This window comes from Platalea leucorodia, assembly GCF_965183815.1.
Source record: "Platalea leucorodia genome assembly, chromosome: 26".
In the NCBI taxonomy this organism is placed as follows: domain Eukaryota; kingdom Metazoa; phylum Chordata; class Aves; order Pelecaniformes; family Threskiornithidae; genus Platalea; species Platalea leucorodia.
This window is the reverse complement of record NC_138848.1, coordinates 896,972-912,794: the sequence shown is the minus strand read 5'-3', so window position 1 is coordinate 912,794 and position 15,823 is coordinate 896,972. Positions and strand designations below refer to the sequence as shown.

At 71.2% G+C, this 15,823-nt stretch overlaps 1 protein-coding gene across 1 annotated transcript; it reads right to left on the bottom strand.

The window, feature by feature from the left end:
- Positions 1–1,046: 1,046 nt before the first annotated feature.
- Positions 1,047–12,013, bottom strand: LOC309600871 (cytochrome P450 2G1-like; the record flags this gene model as incomplete). The annotated part of the gene is made up of 11 exons (XM_082333499.1): positions 1,047–1,228; positions 1,323–1,464; positions 2,993–3,180; positions 3,270–3,411; positions 5,367–5,543; positions 5,612–5,772; positions 5,862–6,011; positions 6,955–7,117; positions 7,216–7,428; positions 8,629–8,808; positions 11,945–12,013. 11 exons carry the CDS (start codon positions 12,011–12,013, stop codon positions 1,047–1,049), a joined length of 1,767 nt encoding a protein of 588 aa, XP_082189625.1.
- Positions 12,014–15,823: the final 3,810 nt, after the last annotated feature.

The following is a 15,823-nucleotide window of genomic DNA, read 5'->3' as shown; positions in this document are numbered from 1 at the left end:
GCACTCTCTCTGCACGCTCGGCTCGGGGTTTTGCACGGCTCTGCATGCTCTGCACGCTCTCTGCACGCTTGGCTCGGGGTTTTGCACGGCTCTGCACGCTCTGCACGCTCTCTGCACGCTCGGCTCGGGGTTTTGCACGGCTCTGCATGCTCTGCGCCCTCTCTGCACGCTTGGCTCGGGGTTTTGCACGGCTCTGCACGCTCTGCGCGCTCTCTGCACGCTCGGCTCAGGGTTTTGCACGGCTCTGCACACCGAGGGGGTACGGGGGTGCAGGTGCTGCTCCAGGCTCCCGGCCCCTTGTACCCCGCGTCCCCCCGAGATGACGCTGGGGGTCCCGGACCCCCCCCCACCCCCGGTGCCCCTCGGGCGATGCCAGAACCGATTTGACTTTGCCGGAGACTTTATAAGGCCGGTGCCTGCACCAGGGAGGGGGGGTCCTGGTGCCGGAATGGGGGTCCTGGTGCTGGAGAGGGGGGTCCCGGGGCCGGAATGGGGGGTCCCGGTGCTGGAGAGGGGGGTCCCGGTGCCGGAATGGGGGGTCCTGGGGCCAGAGGGGGCTCCCGGGGCCGGAATGGGGGGTCCTGGGACTGGAGGGGTGTCCCGGTGCCAGAATGGGGGGTCCCGGGGCCGGAGGGGGGTCCCGGTGCCAGAATGGTGGGTCCCGGGGCCGGAATGGGGGGTCCCGGGGCCGGAATGGTGGGTCCCGGGGCCGGAATGGGGGGTCCCGGTGCCGGAATGGGGGGTCCCGGGGCCGGAATGGGGGGTCCCGGTGCTGGAGGGGGGTCCTGGTGCCAGAATGGGGGGTCCCGGTGCCGGAATGGGGGGTCCCGGGGCCGGAATGGGGGGTCCCGGTGCCGGAGGGGGGTCCTGGTGCCAGAATGGGGGGTCCCGGTGCCGGAATGGGGGGTCCTGGGGCCAGAGGGGGCTCCCAGGGCCGGAATGGGGGGTCCTGGGGCTGGAGGGGTGTCCCGGTGCCAGAATGGGGGCTCCCGGTGCTGGAATGGGGGGTCCCGGGGCCGGAATGGGGGGTCCCGGGGCCGGGGGGCTCAGCGGGCCACCATGCGGAGCTGGTAGACGGGGGGGATGTTGGCGAAGCCGCTCGCCAGCGGGGCGGTGGGCAGCTGCGCCGGCGGCACCAGCGGCTGCAGGCGAAGGTGCTGCAGGATGGTGGTGAGGAAGAGGAAGAGCTCCATCCTCGCCAAGGCCTCGCCCAGGCACACCCGCTTCCCTGCAAGCAGCGGGAGGGTGGGGGACCCCCGAGGGGCGAGGGGACCCCCGAGGGGCGAGGGGAGCCCCGGGGACCCCCCCGCCGCCCGCGGTACCTGAGGAGAAGGGGACGAAGGCCTCGTTCTTCTTGAAGCGGCCGCTCTCGTCCAAGAAGTTTGCGGGGTCGAAGGCGTCGGGGTGTTTGTAGGCGGCGGGGTCGTGCAGGACGGAGCTGAGCAGGGGGTACACCTCGGTGTCCTGCGGGCGGGGGTCAGCGGCGCGGCACGCCGCACGGGCAAGCGAGCGTGCGCGGGGCAGGGAGCACGGGGAGGCACGCGTGCAAGCGAGCGTGCATGGAGCAGCGTGCGTAGGGCAGCGTGCATGGGGCAGGGTGCACGGGGAGGCACGCGTGCAAGCAAGCGTGCATGGGGAAGTGTGCATGGGGCAGGGAGCACGGGGAGGCACGCGTGCAAGCGAGCGTGCATGGAGCAGCGTGCGTAGGGCAGCGTGCATGGGGCAGGGTGCACGGGGAGGCACGCGTGCAAGCGAGCGTGCATGGGGAAGTGTGCATGGGGCAGGGAGCACGGGGAGGCACGCGTGCAAGCGAGCGTGCACGGGGAGGCGTGCGTAGGGCAGCGTGCATGGGGCAGGGTGCACGGGGAGGCACGCGTGCAAGCGAGCGTGCACGGGGAAGTGTGCATGGGGCAGGGAGCACGGGGAGGCATGCGTGCAAGCAAGCGTGCATGGAGCAGCGTGCGTAGGGCAGCGTGCATGGGGCAGGGTGCACGGGGAGGCATGCGTGCAAGCGAGCGTGCATGGGGAAGTGTGCATGGGGCAGGGAGCACGGGGAGGCATGCGTGCAAGCAAGCGTGCATGGAGCAGCGTGCGTAGGGCAGCGTGCATGGGGCAGGGTGCACGGGGAGGCACGCGTGCAAGCAAGCGTGCACGGGGAAGTGTGCATGGGGCAGGGAGCGCGGGGAGGCATGCGTGCAAGCAAGCGTGCATGGAGCAGCGTGCGTAGGGCAGCATGCATGGGGCAGGGTGCATGGGGAGGCACGCGTGCAAGTGAGCGTGCATGGAGCAGCGTGTGTAGGGCAGCGTGCATGGGGCAGGGTGCACGGGGAGGCATGCGTGCAAGCGAGCGTGCATGGAGCAGCGTGCGTGGGGAAGCGTGCATGGGGCAGGGAGCGCAGGGAGGCATGCATGCAAGCAAGCATGCATGGAGCAGCGTGCATAGGGCAGCGTGCATGGGGCAGGGTGCACAGGGAGGCCCGCGTGCAAGCAAGCGTGCATGGGGAAGTGCGCATGGGGCAATGCAAACAGGGCAGCGTTGCACGGGGAAGCACGCACGGAGCAGCGTGCACGGAGGAATGCAAACAGGGCAGCGTTGCACGGGGAAGCACGCACGGAGCAGCGTGCACGGAGGAATGCAAACAGGGCAGCGTTGCACGGGGAAGCACGCACGGAGCAGCGTGCACGGAGGAATGCAAACAGGGCAGCGTTGCACGGGGAAGCACGCACGGAGCAGCGTGCACGGAGGAATGCAAACAGGGCAGCGTTGCACGGGGAAGCACGCACGGAGCAGCGTGCACGGAGGAATGCAAACAGGGCAGCGTTGCACGGGGAAGCACGCACGGAGCAGCGTGCACGGAGGAATGCAAACAGGGCAGCGTTGCACGGGGAAGCACGCACGGAGCAGCGTGCACGGAGCAGTGCAAACGGGGCAGCATGCACCAAGCGTGCACGGGGAAGCACGCGCGCGGCCGGCCCCGGTCCCCACTGGCACCTTGGGGATGAGGTAGCCGCGGAAGAGGGTGTCGCGGGTGACGAGGTGGGGGACGTTCATGGGGATGAGGTCGCTGCAGCGCTGGATCTCGTGGATGACGGCGTCCGTGTACGGCATCCGGCTCCGGTCCTCGATGTTGGGGGCCCGGTCGCGGCCGATCACCCGGTCGATCTCCTCGTGCACCTTCTCTGCGGCCCAGACCGGGATGGGGGTCCCCGCTCAGGCCCGGGGGGGGTCCCCATGGGTGTGTGGGGGGTTGGGGGTGCACCCCACTTACCTTGCACGGCGGGGTGCTTCATCAGCATGAGGAAGCCGTACCTCAGGGTGGAGCTGACGGTCTCGGTGCCGGCGAAGAAGAGGTTGAGGGTGGTCAGCTCCAGGTTCTCCAGGTTGAACTCCGAGGAGGGGTCGGCCTTTTCCTGGGGGAGACGGGCGGCGTGCGCAAGGGAGCACCCCGGGTGCGCAAGGGAGCTGGGTGCACGGGAGCACCCCGGGTGTGCAAGGGAGCACCCTGGATGTGCAGGGGAGCTGGGTGCACGGGAGCACCCCGGGTGCGCAAGGGAGCACCCTGGATGTGCAAGGGAGCTGGGTGCACGGGAGCACCCCGGGTGTGCAAGGGAGCACCCTGGATGTGCAAGGGAGCTGGGTGCACGGGAGCACCCCGGGTGTGCAAGGGAGCACCCTGGGTGTGCAAGGGAGCTGGGTGCACGGGAGCACCCCGGGTGTGCAAGGGAGCACCCTGGATGTGCAAGGGAGCTGGGTGCATGGGAGCGCCCTGGGTGTGCAAGGGAGCACCCCGGGTGCGCAAGGGAGCTGGGTGCATGGGAGCGCCCGGGGTGTGCAAGGGAGCTGGGTGCATGGGAGCGCCCGGGGTGTGCAAGGGAGCTGGGTGCATGGGAGTGCCCGGGGTGTGCAAGGGAGCTGGGTGCACGGGAGCTGGGTGCATGGGAGCGCCCCGGGTGTGCAAGGGAGCACCCCGGGTGTGCAAGGGAGCTGGGTGTGCGGGAGCTGGGTGCACGGGAGCGCCCCGGGTGTGCAAGGGAGCTGGGTGCACGGGAGCTGGGTGCACGGGAGCGCTCTGGGTGTGCAAGGGAGCTGGGTGCACGGGAGCTGGGTGCATGGGAGTGCCCGGGGTGTGCAAGGGAGCTGGGTGCACGGGAGCTGGGTGCATGGGAGCGCTCTGGGTGTGCAAGGGAGCTGGGTGCACGGGAGCTGGGTGCATGGGAGCGCTCTGGGTGTGCAAGGGAGCTAGGTGCACGGGAGCTGGGTGCACGGGAGCACCCCGGGTGTGCAAGGGAGCTGGGTGCACGGGAGCTGGGTGCACGGGAGCACCCTGGGTGTGCAAGGGAGCTGGGTGCATGGGAGCGCCCCGGGTGTGCAAGGGAGCTGGGTGCATGGGAGCACCCTGGTTGTGCAAGGGAGCTGGGTGCACAGGTGCACCCCAGGGTGCCTGGGATCACCCCAGGGTGCCCGGGATCACTTCGGGGTGCCCAAGGGAGCTGGGTGCATGGGATCACCCCAGGGTACCCAAGCGCTATGGGAGCACCCCAGGGTGCCTGGAATCACCCCGGGGTGCTCAGGATGTACCAAGGGTGCACGGGATCACCCCGGGGTGCTCGGGATGACCCCGGGGTGCATGGGATCACTCCGGGGTGCCCAAGGGAGCTGGGTGCACGGGATCACCCCAGGGTACCCAAGTGCTGTGGGATCACCCCAGGGTGCACGGGATGACCCCGGGGTTCCCAGGATGACCCCAGGGTGCTCAGGATGACCCCAGGGTGCTCGGGATGACCCCGGGGTTCCCAGGATGACCCCAGGGTGCTCAGGATGACCCCAGGGTGCCCGGGATGACCCCAGGGTGCTCAGGATGACCCCGGGGTGCTCGGGATGACCCCAGGGTGCCGAGGATGACCCCGGGGTGCCCGGGATGACCCCAGGGTGCTCAGGATGACCCCAGGGTGCCCGGGATGACCCCGGGGTGCCTGGGATGACCCCGGGGCGCCCGGGATGACCCCAGGGTGCTCAGGATGACCCCAGGGTGCCGAGGATGACCCTGGGGTGCCCGGGATGACCCCAGGGTGCTCAGGATGACCCCAGGGTGCCCAGGATGACCCCGGGGTGCTTGGGATGACCCCGGGGTGCCCAGGATGACCCCGGGGTGCTCGGGATGACCCCGGGGTGCCCGGGATGACCCCAGGGTGCCTGGGATGACCCCAGGGTGCTCGGGATGACCCCAGGGTGCCCGGGATGACCCCGGGGTGCCCGGGATGACCCCAGGGTGCTCAGGATGACCCCGGGGCGCCCGGGATGACCCCAGGGTGCTCGGGATGACCCCAGGGTGCCCGGGATGACCCCGGGGCGCCCGGCCCCCCACCTTCTCCATCTGGAGCAGGAAGCAGTCGATGAAGTCGCGCGGGTGCCCGGGCTCCAGGCCGGCGGCGTTGCTCCGCACCCGCCGGGCGATGAAGCTCCTCATCCTCCCCAGCAGCCGCGGGATCCTGGCGTGGGGGCCCGGGAGGTGCTTCAGGAAGGTCTCCCCCATCTCGTAGAACTGCGGGCGAGGGGGTCAGTGCCGGCGCGGCGCCCGCCCTGACCCCCACCCATGGCGGCCGGCCCCACCTGCGACCACGGGGTGCTGAGCTCCCGAAAGCTCTCGTTCATCATTTGCAGCAGCTCCAGGAATTCCGCGTCCCGGTAATCGAAGCGATTCCCGAAAACGATGGAGCAGATGATGTTGGAGACGGCGCAGCTCAGCAGGTACGTGGGGTCGAAGGGCCGCTCTGGCCGCGCGGGGAGACGCGGGGGGTCAGCACCCATGGGGGGGGGGACACAAGGCCCCCACCCCCACCCCGACCCCCCCCCCCAGCACCTTGGGTGCTGCGCAGCTCCTGCAGCAGGACCTGGGCTTCCTCCTGGATCCGGCCCTCGATGCTTTTCCGTCCCATCCCGAAATCCCGCAGCACCGTCAGGGAGAAGCGGCGCAGCTGGCGCCAGCGCTCCCCGTTGGAGAAGACCACCCCTGTTGGGGGGGGGGGGGCGTCCTGTGGGGGGGGGGCACCCACGGGGGGGTGGCACCCATGGGGAGGGGGCAACCGTGGGGAGGGGGCACCCGGAAGGGGATGGGGGGCACCCATTGGGGAGGGGGGCACCCAGCAATGGGATGGGGGGCACCCATGGGGAAGGGGCGCCCATGGGGAGGGGGCAACCGTGGGGAAGGGGCACCCAGAAATGGGATGGGGGGCACCCATGGGAAGGGGACACCCATGGGGAGGGGGCACCCATGGGGAAAGGGCGCCCATGGGGAGGGGGGCACCCAGCAATGGGGTGGGGGGCACCCATGGGGAGGGGGCAACCGTGGGAAGGGGGCACCCAGCAATGGGATGGGGGGCACCCATGGGGAGGGGGCAACCGTGGGAAGGGGGCACCCAGCAATGGGATGGGGGGCACCCATGGGGATGGGGGGCACCCATGGGGAACAGATGCCCATGGGGAAGGGGCGCCCATGGGGATGGGGTGCCCATGGGGAGGGGGTGTCTGTGGGGAAGGGGCGCCCATGGGGAAGGGGCGCCCATGGGGAGGGGGTGCCCATAGGGAGGGGGTGCCCATGGGGAGGGGGTGTCTGTGGGGAAGGGGCGCCCATGGGGAAGGGGCGCCCATGGGGATGGGGTGCCCATGGGGAGGGGGTGCCCGTGGGGAGGGGGTGCCCGTGGGGAAGGGACGCCCATGGGGAGGGGGTGCCCGTGGGGAGGGGGTGCCCGTGGGGAAGGGACGCCCATGGGGAGGGGGTGCCCGTGGGGAGGGGGTGCCCGTGGGGAAGGGGCGCCCATGGGGAAGGGGCGCCCACGGGGAGGGGGTGAGCACCCCTGAAGTCAACCCCGCAAGCGCCCCTCGGAGCAGGGCTGGGCGAGCACCCACCCGCCCAGCACCCACGGGTGGGCGCCTCCGCCGGCGAGCCCCCTCACCGTGCCCGCGGAAGGTGGTCTCCACCGTCGGCATGCGCCCGCGGCCGCTGAAGGCCTCGGCGTGCTCCACCAGCGCCTCCCGCACCGCCGCGTGCCCCCGCAGCACCACCACGCGCCGCGAGCCCAGGTAGACGGTGAAGACGGGGCCGTAGGTCTGGCTCAGCTGGCGACGGGCGACGGGCGACGGGTGGGTGACGGCGGCGGGGAGGGGGGTGTCAGCCCCCCGCCGCCCCCCGCCCCGCCGCCCCGCCGCCCCCTCACCTTCAGCAGGGACTGGAGGGTGCGGGAGGGGGAGATCTGCAGGAGGTTGCCCAAGAGGGGCAACGCGGGGGGCCCGGGGGGCAAGCGGCCCGGCCGGCCCTGCCGCAGGGCGAGGAAGAGGAGGAGGGCGAGGAGGAGGAGGAGGAGGAAGGTCAAGGTCCCGCTCGGGTCCATGGTGGCGGCACCGGCGCTGCGGCGCCCGGCCTCGTGCCTCTATTTATGGGCTGGCCGGGGCGGTTGCACAAGAGGTTGCGGGCTCTGCCTGCGCCTGCCCGCGGCCTGCCTGCGCGGGGCCGCGCCCGGGCACGGCCACCCCACCGCTGCGGCCCGCACGTGGCCCCGTCCCCGCTGCATGGCCCCGTGCATGGCCCCGTGCCCCGGGGCACGGCCCCGAGCCCTGCTGCGTTCCCCATGCGTGGCCCCGAGCCCTGCTGCATGGCCCCATGCGTGTCCCCAGGGCGTGCTGCATGGCCCCCGGCCCTGGTGCATGGCCCCGAGCCCTGCTGCATGGCCCCATGCATGTCCCCAAGCCCTGGTGCATGGCCCCGAGCCCTGCTGCATGGCCCCATGCGTGTCCCCAGGGCGTGCTGCATGGCCCCCGGCCCTGGTGCATGGCCCCGAGCCCTGCTGCATGGCCCCATGCGTGTCCCCAGGGCGTGCTGCATGGCCCCCGGCCCTGGTGCATGGCCCCGAGCCCTGCTGCATGGCCCCATGCGTGTCCCCAGGGCGTGCTGCATGGCCCCCGGCCCTGGTGCATGGCCCCGAGCCCTGCTGCATGGCCCCATGCATGTCCCCAGGGCGTGCTGCATGGCCCCCGGCCCTGGTGCATGGCCCCGAGCCCTGCTGCATGGCCCCATGCGTGTCCCCAAGCCCTGCTGCATGGCCCCCGGCCCTGGTGCATGGCCCCATGCGTGTCCCCGAGCCCTGGTGCATGGCCCCGAGCCCTGGTGCATGGCCCCATGCATGTCCCTGTGCCCTGCTGCATGTCCCCGAGCCCTGGTGCATGTCCCCATGCATGGCCCCGAGCCCTGCTGCATGTCCCCGAGCCCTGGTGCATGGCCCCGAGCTCTGCTGCATGGCCCCATGCGTGGCCCCGAGCCCTGGTGCATGGCCCCATGCATGTCCCCAAGGCCTGCTGCATGTCCCCATGCCCTGGTGCATGTCCCCATGCATGGCCCCAAGCCCTGCTGCATGTCCTCCTGCCCTGCTGCATGTCCCCGAGCCCTGGTGCGTGTCCCCATGCATGTCCCCAGGGCCTGGTGCATGTCCCTGTGCCCTGCTGCATGTCCCCGAGCCCTGGTGCGTGTCCCCATGCATGTCCCCAAGCCCTGCTGCATGTCCCTGTGCCAGCCCTGGTGCCCCCCCCCCGCGGCTGCTTGCCGGGGGCTACCCCAGGCCCCGTGGCCCCCGCACCCCAAGCCCGGGCGCAGGGGTGGCAGCGAGGAGGAGGAGGAGGAGGAGGAGGAGGGTGGCCGCCGGCCAGAGCCGCGCTGCCGACCCCCGGGCACCGGCCACCGGCGTTGCACAACCGGCCCAGCCCTCGCACGTGGCCCCGGGGGTGACGGAGCCGCGGCTGCGCCCAGTGTGCAAACACTGCTGGCACCAGTGCGCCAGCCGGCACGGGGCCCCCGGCCCGCACGTGCGCGGCCCTGCGCCCCGCTGCTGTCCCCGCGCCCTCGTGCCTGTCCCCGTGCCTGTCCCCAGGCCCTGCTGCGTGGCCCCGAGCCCTGCTGCGTGGCCCCATGCGTGTCCCCAAGCCCTGGTGCATGGCCCCGTGCCACTGCTGCATGGCCCCGAGCCCTGCTGCATGTCCCTGTGCCACTGCTGCATGTCCCTGTGCCCTGCTGCATGGCCCCGAGCCCTGGTGCGTGTCCCCATGCATGTCCCCAAGCCCTGGTGCATGTCCCCGAGCCCTGCTGCATGGCCCCGAGCCCTGGTGCGTGTCCCCATGCGTGTCCCCAAGCCCTGCTGCATGTCCCCGAGCCCTGCTGCATGGCCCCGAGCCCTGGTGCGTGTCCCCATGCATGTCCCCAGGGCCTGGTGCGTGTCCCTGTGCCCTGCTGCATGGCCCCAAGCCCTGGTGCGTGTCCCCATGCGTGTCCCCAGGGCCTGGTGCGTGTCCCTGTGCCCTGGTGCATGGCCCCGAGCCCTGCTGCATGTCCCCGTGCATGTCCCCATGCCCTGGTGCATGTCCCTGTGCCCTCATGCATGTCCCCGTGCCCCAGTTCGTGTCCCCATGCCCCAGTGCGTGTCCCTGTGTCCCGGTGCGTGTCCCCGTGTCCCGGTGCGTGTCCCCAAGCCCCGGTGCGTGTCCCCAAGCCCATGGGACATTACAAAAGGGTCACGGGGGGCGTGGGGACGCAGAGCCCGGAGGGGCCCGGAGCGGCCCCGGGGAGGGGACGCGGGGGCAGGGGACAGGGGCTGGTGCCCCCCAGCCTCCCCCCGCGTTAACGGCCCCGGGAACGGCACGGCGCTGCCCAGCCGGCGCAGGGCACGGCACGGCACGGCACGGTGCTGCAGCGTGGTGCAGCATGGCACGGCACGGCACGGCACGGCACGGTGGTGCAGTATGGTGCAGCATGGCACGGCACAGCACGGTGGTGCAGTAGGGTGCGGCAGGGTGCAGCAGGGTGCAGCATGGCATGGCACAGCACGGCACGGCACGGCACGGTGCTGCAGTATGGTGCAGCATGGCACAGCATGGCACGGCACGGCACGGTGGTGCAGTATGGTGCAGCATGGCACGGCACGGCACGGCACGGCACGGTGGTGCAGTATGGTGCAGCATGGCACGGCACGGCACGGCACGGCACGGTGGTGCAGTATGGTGCAGCACGGCACGGCACGGCATGGCATGGTGGTGCAGTATGGTGCAGCATGGCACGGCACGGCACGGCACGGCACGGCACGGTGGTGCAGTATGGTGCAGCATGGCACGGCAGAGCACGGCACGGTGGTGCAGTGTGGTGCAGCACGGCACGGCACGGCACGGTGGTGCAGTATGGTGCAGCATGGCACGGCAGAGCACGGCACGGTGGTGCAGCGTGGTGCAGCATGGCACGGCACAGCACGGCACGGCACAACAGAGCATGACACAGCATGATGCGGCGCGGCACGGCACGGCACGGCACGGCACAGCAGAGCATGACACAGCATGATGCGGCACGGCACGGCACGGCACAGCACAACACGGCGCGGCGTTGGCACGGCACGGCACGGCGGTCGGGCCTGGCCGCACCGGCCGGCTGCAGGGGCGCATGGCCCTGCTCGGCCTCGCCGCAGCTGGGCTGGCGCGCGCCGGCGGCCTGATGTCAGCCCGGGCCACGCCAAGGCTGCCGTCACCGCTGCCTGCACCGCGCCCGGCCGCCATCGCTGCCGGAGGGGACCCCGGTGACCCCCGCGGCACCCCCAGCCGCGGATCGCCGGGGTGGGTGCAGGGGGGTGTCGGGGGGGGGGGGTGCAGGGCTGGGGCGCGGGCGGGGGTCACTCGTGCACCCCGAAAGCCGTCCCCGGCGCGGGTGGGACGGAGGGAGGATCGCCGCCCCTGGATCCGGCCCCGCTGGCCCGCGGCCCGCGGCGTCACCGGGAGCGCAGCCAGTTCCCCGCGGCGGGGCCCGGCGGGGGACGGTGACGTAGGGCCAGCTGCTGGGGGGTGACACCCCGGGGGGCTCCGGGACCCCCCCCGCCCTGGGCCGGCCGCCCCAGCGCCCTGGGGGGACCCCGGCTCAGCCCGCGGGCCAGCCCTGGCCCCAGCCGTGGCCCTGGCCCCACCCCGTGTCCCCACCCCGTGTCCCCAGCGCTGTCCCTGTCCCCACCCCGTGTCCCCACCCCGTGTCCCCACCCCGTGTCCCCACCCTGTATCCCCAGCCCCGTCCCCACCCCGTGTCCCCAACGCTGTCCCCATGTCCCCAGCACTGTCCCTGTCCCCACCCCGTGTCCCCATCACTGTCCCCGTGTCCCCATCACTGTCCCTGTCCCAGCCCCACGTCCCCAACGCTGTCCCTGTCCCCATCACCGTATCCCCAGCCCTGTCCCCGTGTCCCCATCACTGTCCCCAGCCCTGTGTCACTGTCCCCATCCCAGCCCCGTGTCCCCAACACTGTCCCCGTCCCCATCACCGTATCTCCAGCCCTGTCCCCATGTCCCCATCACTGTCCCCAGCCCCGTGTCACTGTCCCCATCCCAGCCCCATGTCCCCAACACTGTCCCTGTCCCCATCACCGTATCTCCAGCCCTGTCCCCGTGTCCCCATCACTGTCCCCAGCCCCGTGTCACTGTCCCCATCCCAGCCCCGTGTCCCCAACACTGTCCCTGTCCCCATCACCGTATCCCCAGCCCTGTCCCCGTGTCCCCATCACTGTCCCCAGCCCCGTGTCACTGTCCCCATCCCAGCCCCGTGTCCCCATCACTGTCCCCGTCCCCATCACCGTATCCCCAGCCCCGTTCCCACCCCGTCTCCCCACTGGGGGGGTGCACACTGGGTGCTGGGATAAACTGGGTGCTGGGGGGGTGCAAACTGGGTGCTGGGGGTGCCGGCAGCTGGGCCCCCCCCGGCTCTGCACCCCAGCGCGGTGGCAGGGGGACGCCCGCGGTGCCACCAGCCCAGCGCCGCGACTCGGGGGCGGCGGGAAATTCCTCCGGCGCGGAAGCAGCCGCCGGGGCCAGGAGCGCGCCGACGCTGGCGCGGGCCCCGGTGCCGCGGCCTCGCTCGAGGCCGGCGGTGCCGCACGAGGCCCGCCAACGTTGCACGGGGCCCGACGACGTCGCGCGGGGCGTGCAAGCCTTGCACGAGGGCCATTCGCCTCGCACGGGGCGCGTGGGTGTTGCACGGGGCGCGTGGGTGTCGCGCAGGGTGTGTTGGCGTTGCACAGGCTGTGCAAGCCTCGCACGGGGCACGCTAGCCTTGCACGGGGCACGCTAGCCTCGCATGGGGCACGCTAGCCTCGCAGGGGGCACGCTAGCCTCACATGGGGCATGTGAGCCTTGCATGGGGCACGCTAGCCTCGCATGGGGCATCTGAGCCTTGCACGGGACATGCTAGCCTTGCACGGTGCATGTGAGCCTCGCACGGGGCACACTAGCCTCGCACGGGGCACGCTAGCCTTGCACGGGGCACGCTAGCCTCGCATGGGGCACGCTAGCCTCGCAGGGGGCACGCTAGCCTCGCATGGGGCATGTGAGCCTCGCAGGGGGCACGCTAGCCTCGCATGGGGCATGTGAGCCTTGCATGGGGCACGCTAGCCTCGCATGGGGCATCTGAGCCTTGCACGGGGCATGCAAGCCTTGCACGGGGCACACTAGCCTTGCATGGGGCACACTAGCCTTGCATGGGGCACACTAGCCTCGCACAGGGCACACTAGCCTCGCACAGGGCACGCTAGCCTTGCACGGGGCATGCAAGCCTTGCACGGGGCACACTAGCCTTGCATGGGGCACACTAGCCTCGCACAGGGCATGTCGGTGTTGCACAGGGTGTGTGAGCCTCGCAGGGGGCACGCTAGCCTTGCACGGGGTGCATGGACCTTGCACGGGGCACGCTAGCCTTGCACGGGGCATGTGAGCCTCGCACGGGGCACGCTAGCCTTGCACGGGGTGCATGGACCTTGCACGGGGCACGCTAGCCTTGCACGGGGCATCTGAGCCTTGCACAGGGCACACTGGCCTTGCACGGCGTGCGTGGGAGTTGCACGGGGTGCATGCACCTTGCACGGGGCACACTAGCCTCGCACGGGACACACTAGCCTTGCACAGGGCACACTAGCCTCACACAGGGCACACTAGCCTCGCATGGGGCACACTAGCCTCACATGGAGCACACTAGCCTCGCACGGGGCACACTAGCCTTGCACAGGGCACACTAGCCTCACATGGAGCACACTAGCCTCGCACGGGGCACACTAGCCTTGCACAGGGCACACTAGCCTCGCATGGAGCACACTAGCCTCGCATGGGGCACACTAGCCTTGCACAGGGCACACTAGCCTCGCATGGAGCACACTAGCCTTGCACAGGGCACACTAGCCTCACATGGAGCACACTAGCCTTGCACAGGGCACACTAGCCTCGCATGGGGCACACTAGCCTCACCTGGAGCACACTAGCCTCGCACGGGGCACACTAGCCTTGCACAGGGCACACTAGCCTCGCATGGAGCACACTAGCCTTGCACGGGGCACACTAGCCTCACATGGAGCACACTAGCCTTGCACGGGGCACACTAGCCTTGCACAGGGCACACTAGCCTCGCACGGGGCACACTAGCCTTGCACGGGGCCCGCTGGTGTTGCACGTGGGCGTTGCAGGGCCATTGTGGGGGGCTCGGGGGGACCCCAGGACCCCCATGCTGGGCTGGGGGGGCTGAGCCCCTACAAACTCCCCACACCTGTGACAGGGGACCCCAAACTGGGACCAGGGGACCCAAACGGGGACTGAGGGGGCTGAACTGGGACCAGGGGACCCCAAACTGGGACCGGGGGGACACCAAACAGGGACTGGGGCAGCTTAACTGGGACTGGGGAACCCCAAAGGGGGACTGGCGGACCCCAAACTGGGACCAGGGGGCTGAACTGGGATCAGGGGACCCCAAACTGGGACCGAGGGAATTCAAACAGGGACCGAGGGGGCTGAACTGGGACTGGGGAACCCCAAAGCGGGACTGGGGGACCCCAAATAGGGACTGGGGCAGCTGAACCGGGACCAGGGGACCCCAAACTGGGACCGGGGGGGCTGAACCGGGACCAGGGGACCCCAAACTGGGACCAGGAGACCCCAAACAAGGACTGGGGCAGCTGAACCTGGACCAGGGGACCCCAAACTGGGACCAGGGGACCCCAAACAGGGACTGGGAGTCTGAATCAGGACCAGGGGACCCCAAACTGGGACCGGTGGACCCCGAATCGGGACTGGGAGACCCCAAACTGGGACCAGGAGATTCCAAACAGGGACTGAAGGGGCTGAACCGGGACCAAGGGACCCCAAACAGGGACCAGGGGACCCCAAACTGGGACTGGGGGACCCCAAACAGGGACTGGAGCAGCTGAACCAGGTCCAGGGGCCCCCAAACTGGGACCGGGGGACCCCAGATCGGGACTGGGAGACCCCAAACTGGGACCAGGGGATCCCAAACAGGGACTGGTGGGGCTGAACCAGGACCAGGGGACCCCAAACTGGGACCAGGGGACCCCAAACAGGGACTGGGGGTGCTGAACCAGGACCAAGGGACCCCAAACTGGGACCGGAGGACCCCAAACAAGGACTGGGGCAGCTGAACCAGGACCAGGGGCCCCCAAACTGGGACTGGGGGACCCCAAACTGGGACCGGGGGACCCCAAACAGGGACTGGGGCAGCTGAACTGGGACCAGGGGACCCCAAACTGGGACCGGGGGACCCCAAACAAGGACTGGGGGGACTGAACCGGGACCAGGGGACCCCAAACTGGGACCGGGGGACTCCAAACAGGGACTGGGGCAGGTGAACTGGGACCAGGGGCCCCCAAACTGGGACCGGGGGACCCCAAAGCGGGACGGGGGGATGGTGGGGTCCCCCTGGGGCGCGGGGGGCCCCTCGAGGAGCCGGAACTGGAGCCGGGGGTAAAAATAAACCAGGCCAAAAGTCCCGGCCGGCGGCCGGGATCGGGCGGGGGGGCCCGGGGGGGCCCCGGCCCCTTCCCCTTTCGGTATGAGACGGGGAGGGGGAAGCGCCCCAGCCCCGATGGCGGGGTCCCCCCCCGCACCCCGGTTCCTCTCCCAGCCCTTTGCGGGGGGCCGGGCACCCCCAGCCCTGGGGGGGGGGGGATCTCACCCGGGGGGGGGCTGCCAGGGCCGGGCTGGGGGCCCCCGGTGGTGCCTGAGCCCCCCCGGTGCCTCCCACGTCCAGTTTGGGGTCCCCTGGTCCCGGTTCAGCCCCCCCGGTCCCAGTTTGGGGTCCCCCGGTCCCAGTTTGGGGTCCCCTGGTCCCGGTTCAGCCCCCCCGGTCCCAGTTTGGGGTCCCCCGGTCCCAGTTTGGGGTCCCCTGGTCCCGGTTCAGCCCCCCCGGTCCCAGTTTGGGGTCCCCCGGTCCCAGTTTGGGGTCCCCTGGTCCCGGTTCAGCCCCCCCGGTCCCAGTTTGGGGTCCCCCGGTCCCAGTTTGGGGTCCCCTGGTCCCGCTTCAGCCCCCCCGGTCCCAGTTTGGGGTCCCCCAGTCCCTGTTTGGGGTCCCCTGGTCCCAGTTTGGGGTCTCCCAGTCTTGGTTTGGGGTCCCCCCCTCCATCCCCCCCGGTTCGGGGGTCCCCTGCTCCCGGTTCGGGGTCCCCCCCTCCCGCTCCATCCCTCCCCGGTTCGGGGGTCCCCTGCTCCCGGTTCGGGGTCCCCCCCTCCCGCTCCATCCCCCCCGGTTCGGGGGTCCCCTGCTCCCGGTTCGGGGTCCCCCCCTCCCGCTCCATCCCCCCGCTCCCGGTCCGGGCTCCCCCCGCTCCCGCTCGCCCCCCCCCCGCCCCCCCCCATCCCCCTCGGGCGCGGTCGCTGCGTCCCGGCAAAAACTTTCCTCCTCCTCCGCCATCCCCGTCCTTCCTCCTCCTCCTCCTCCTCCTCCTCCTCCTCCCCCTTAACCCCTGCCCGTCCCGTCCCGGCG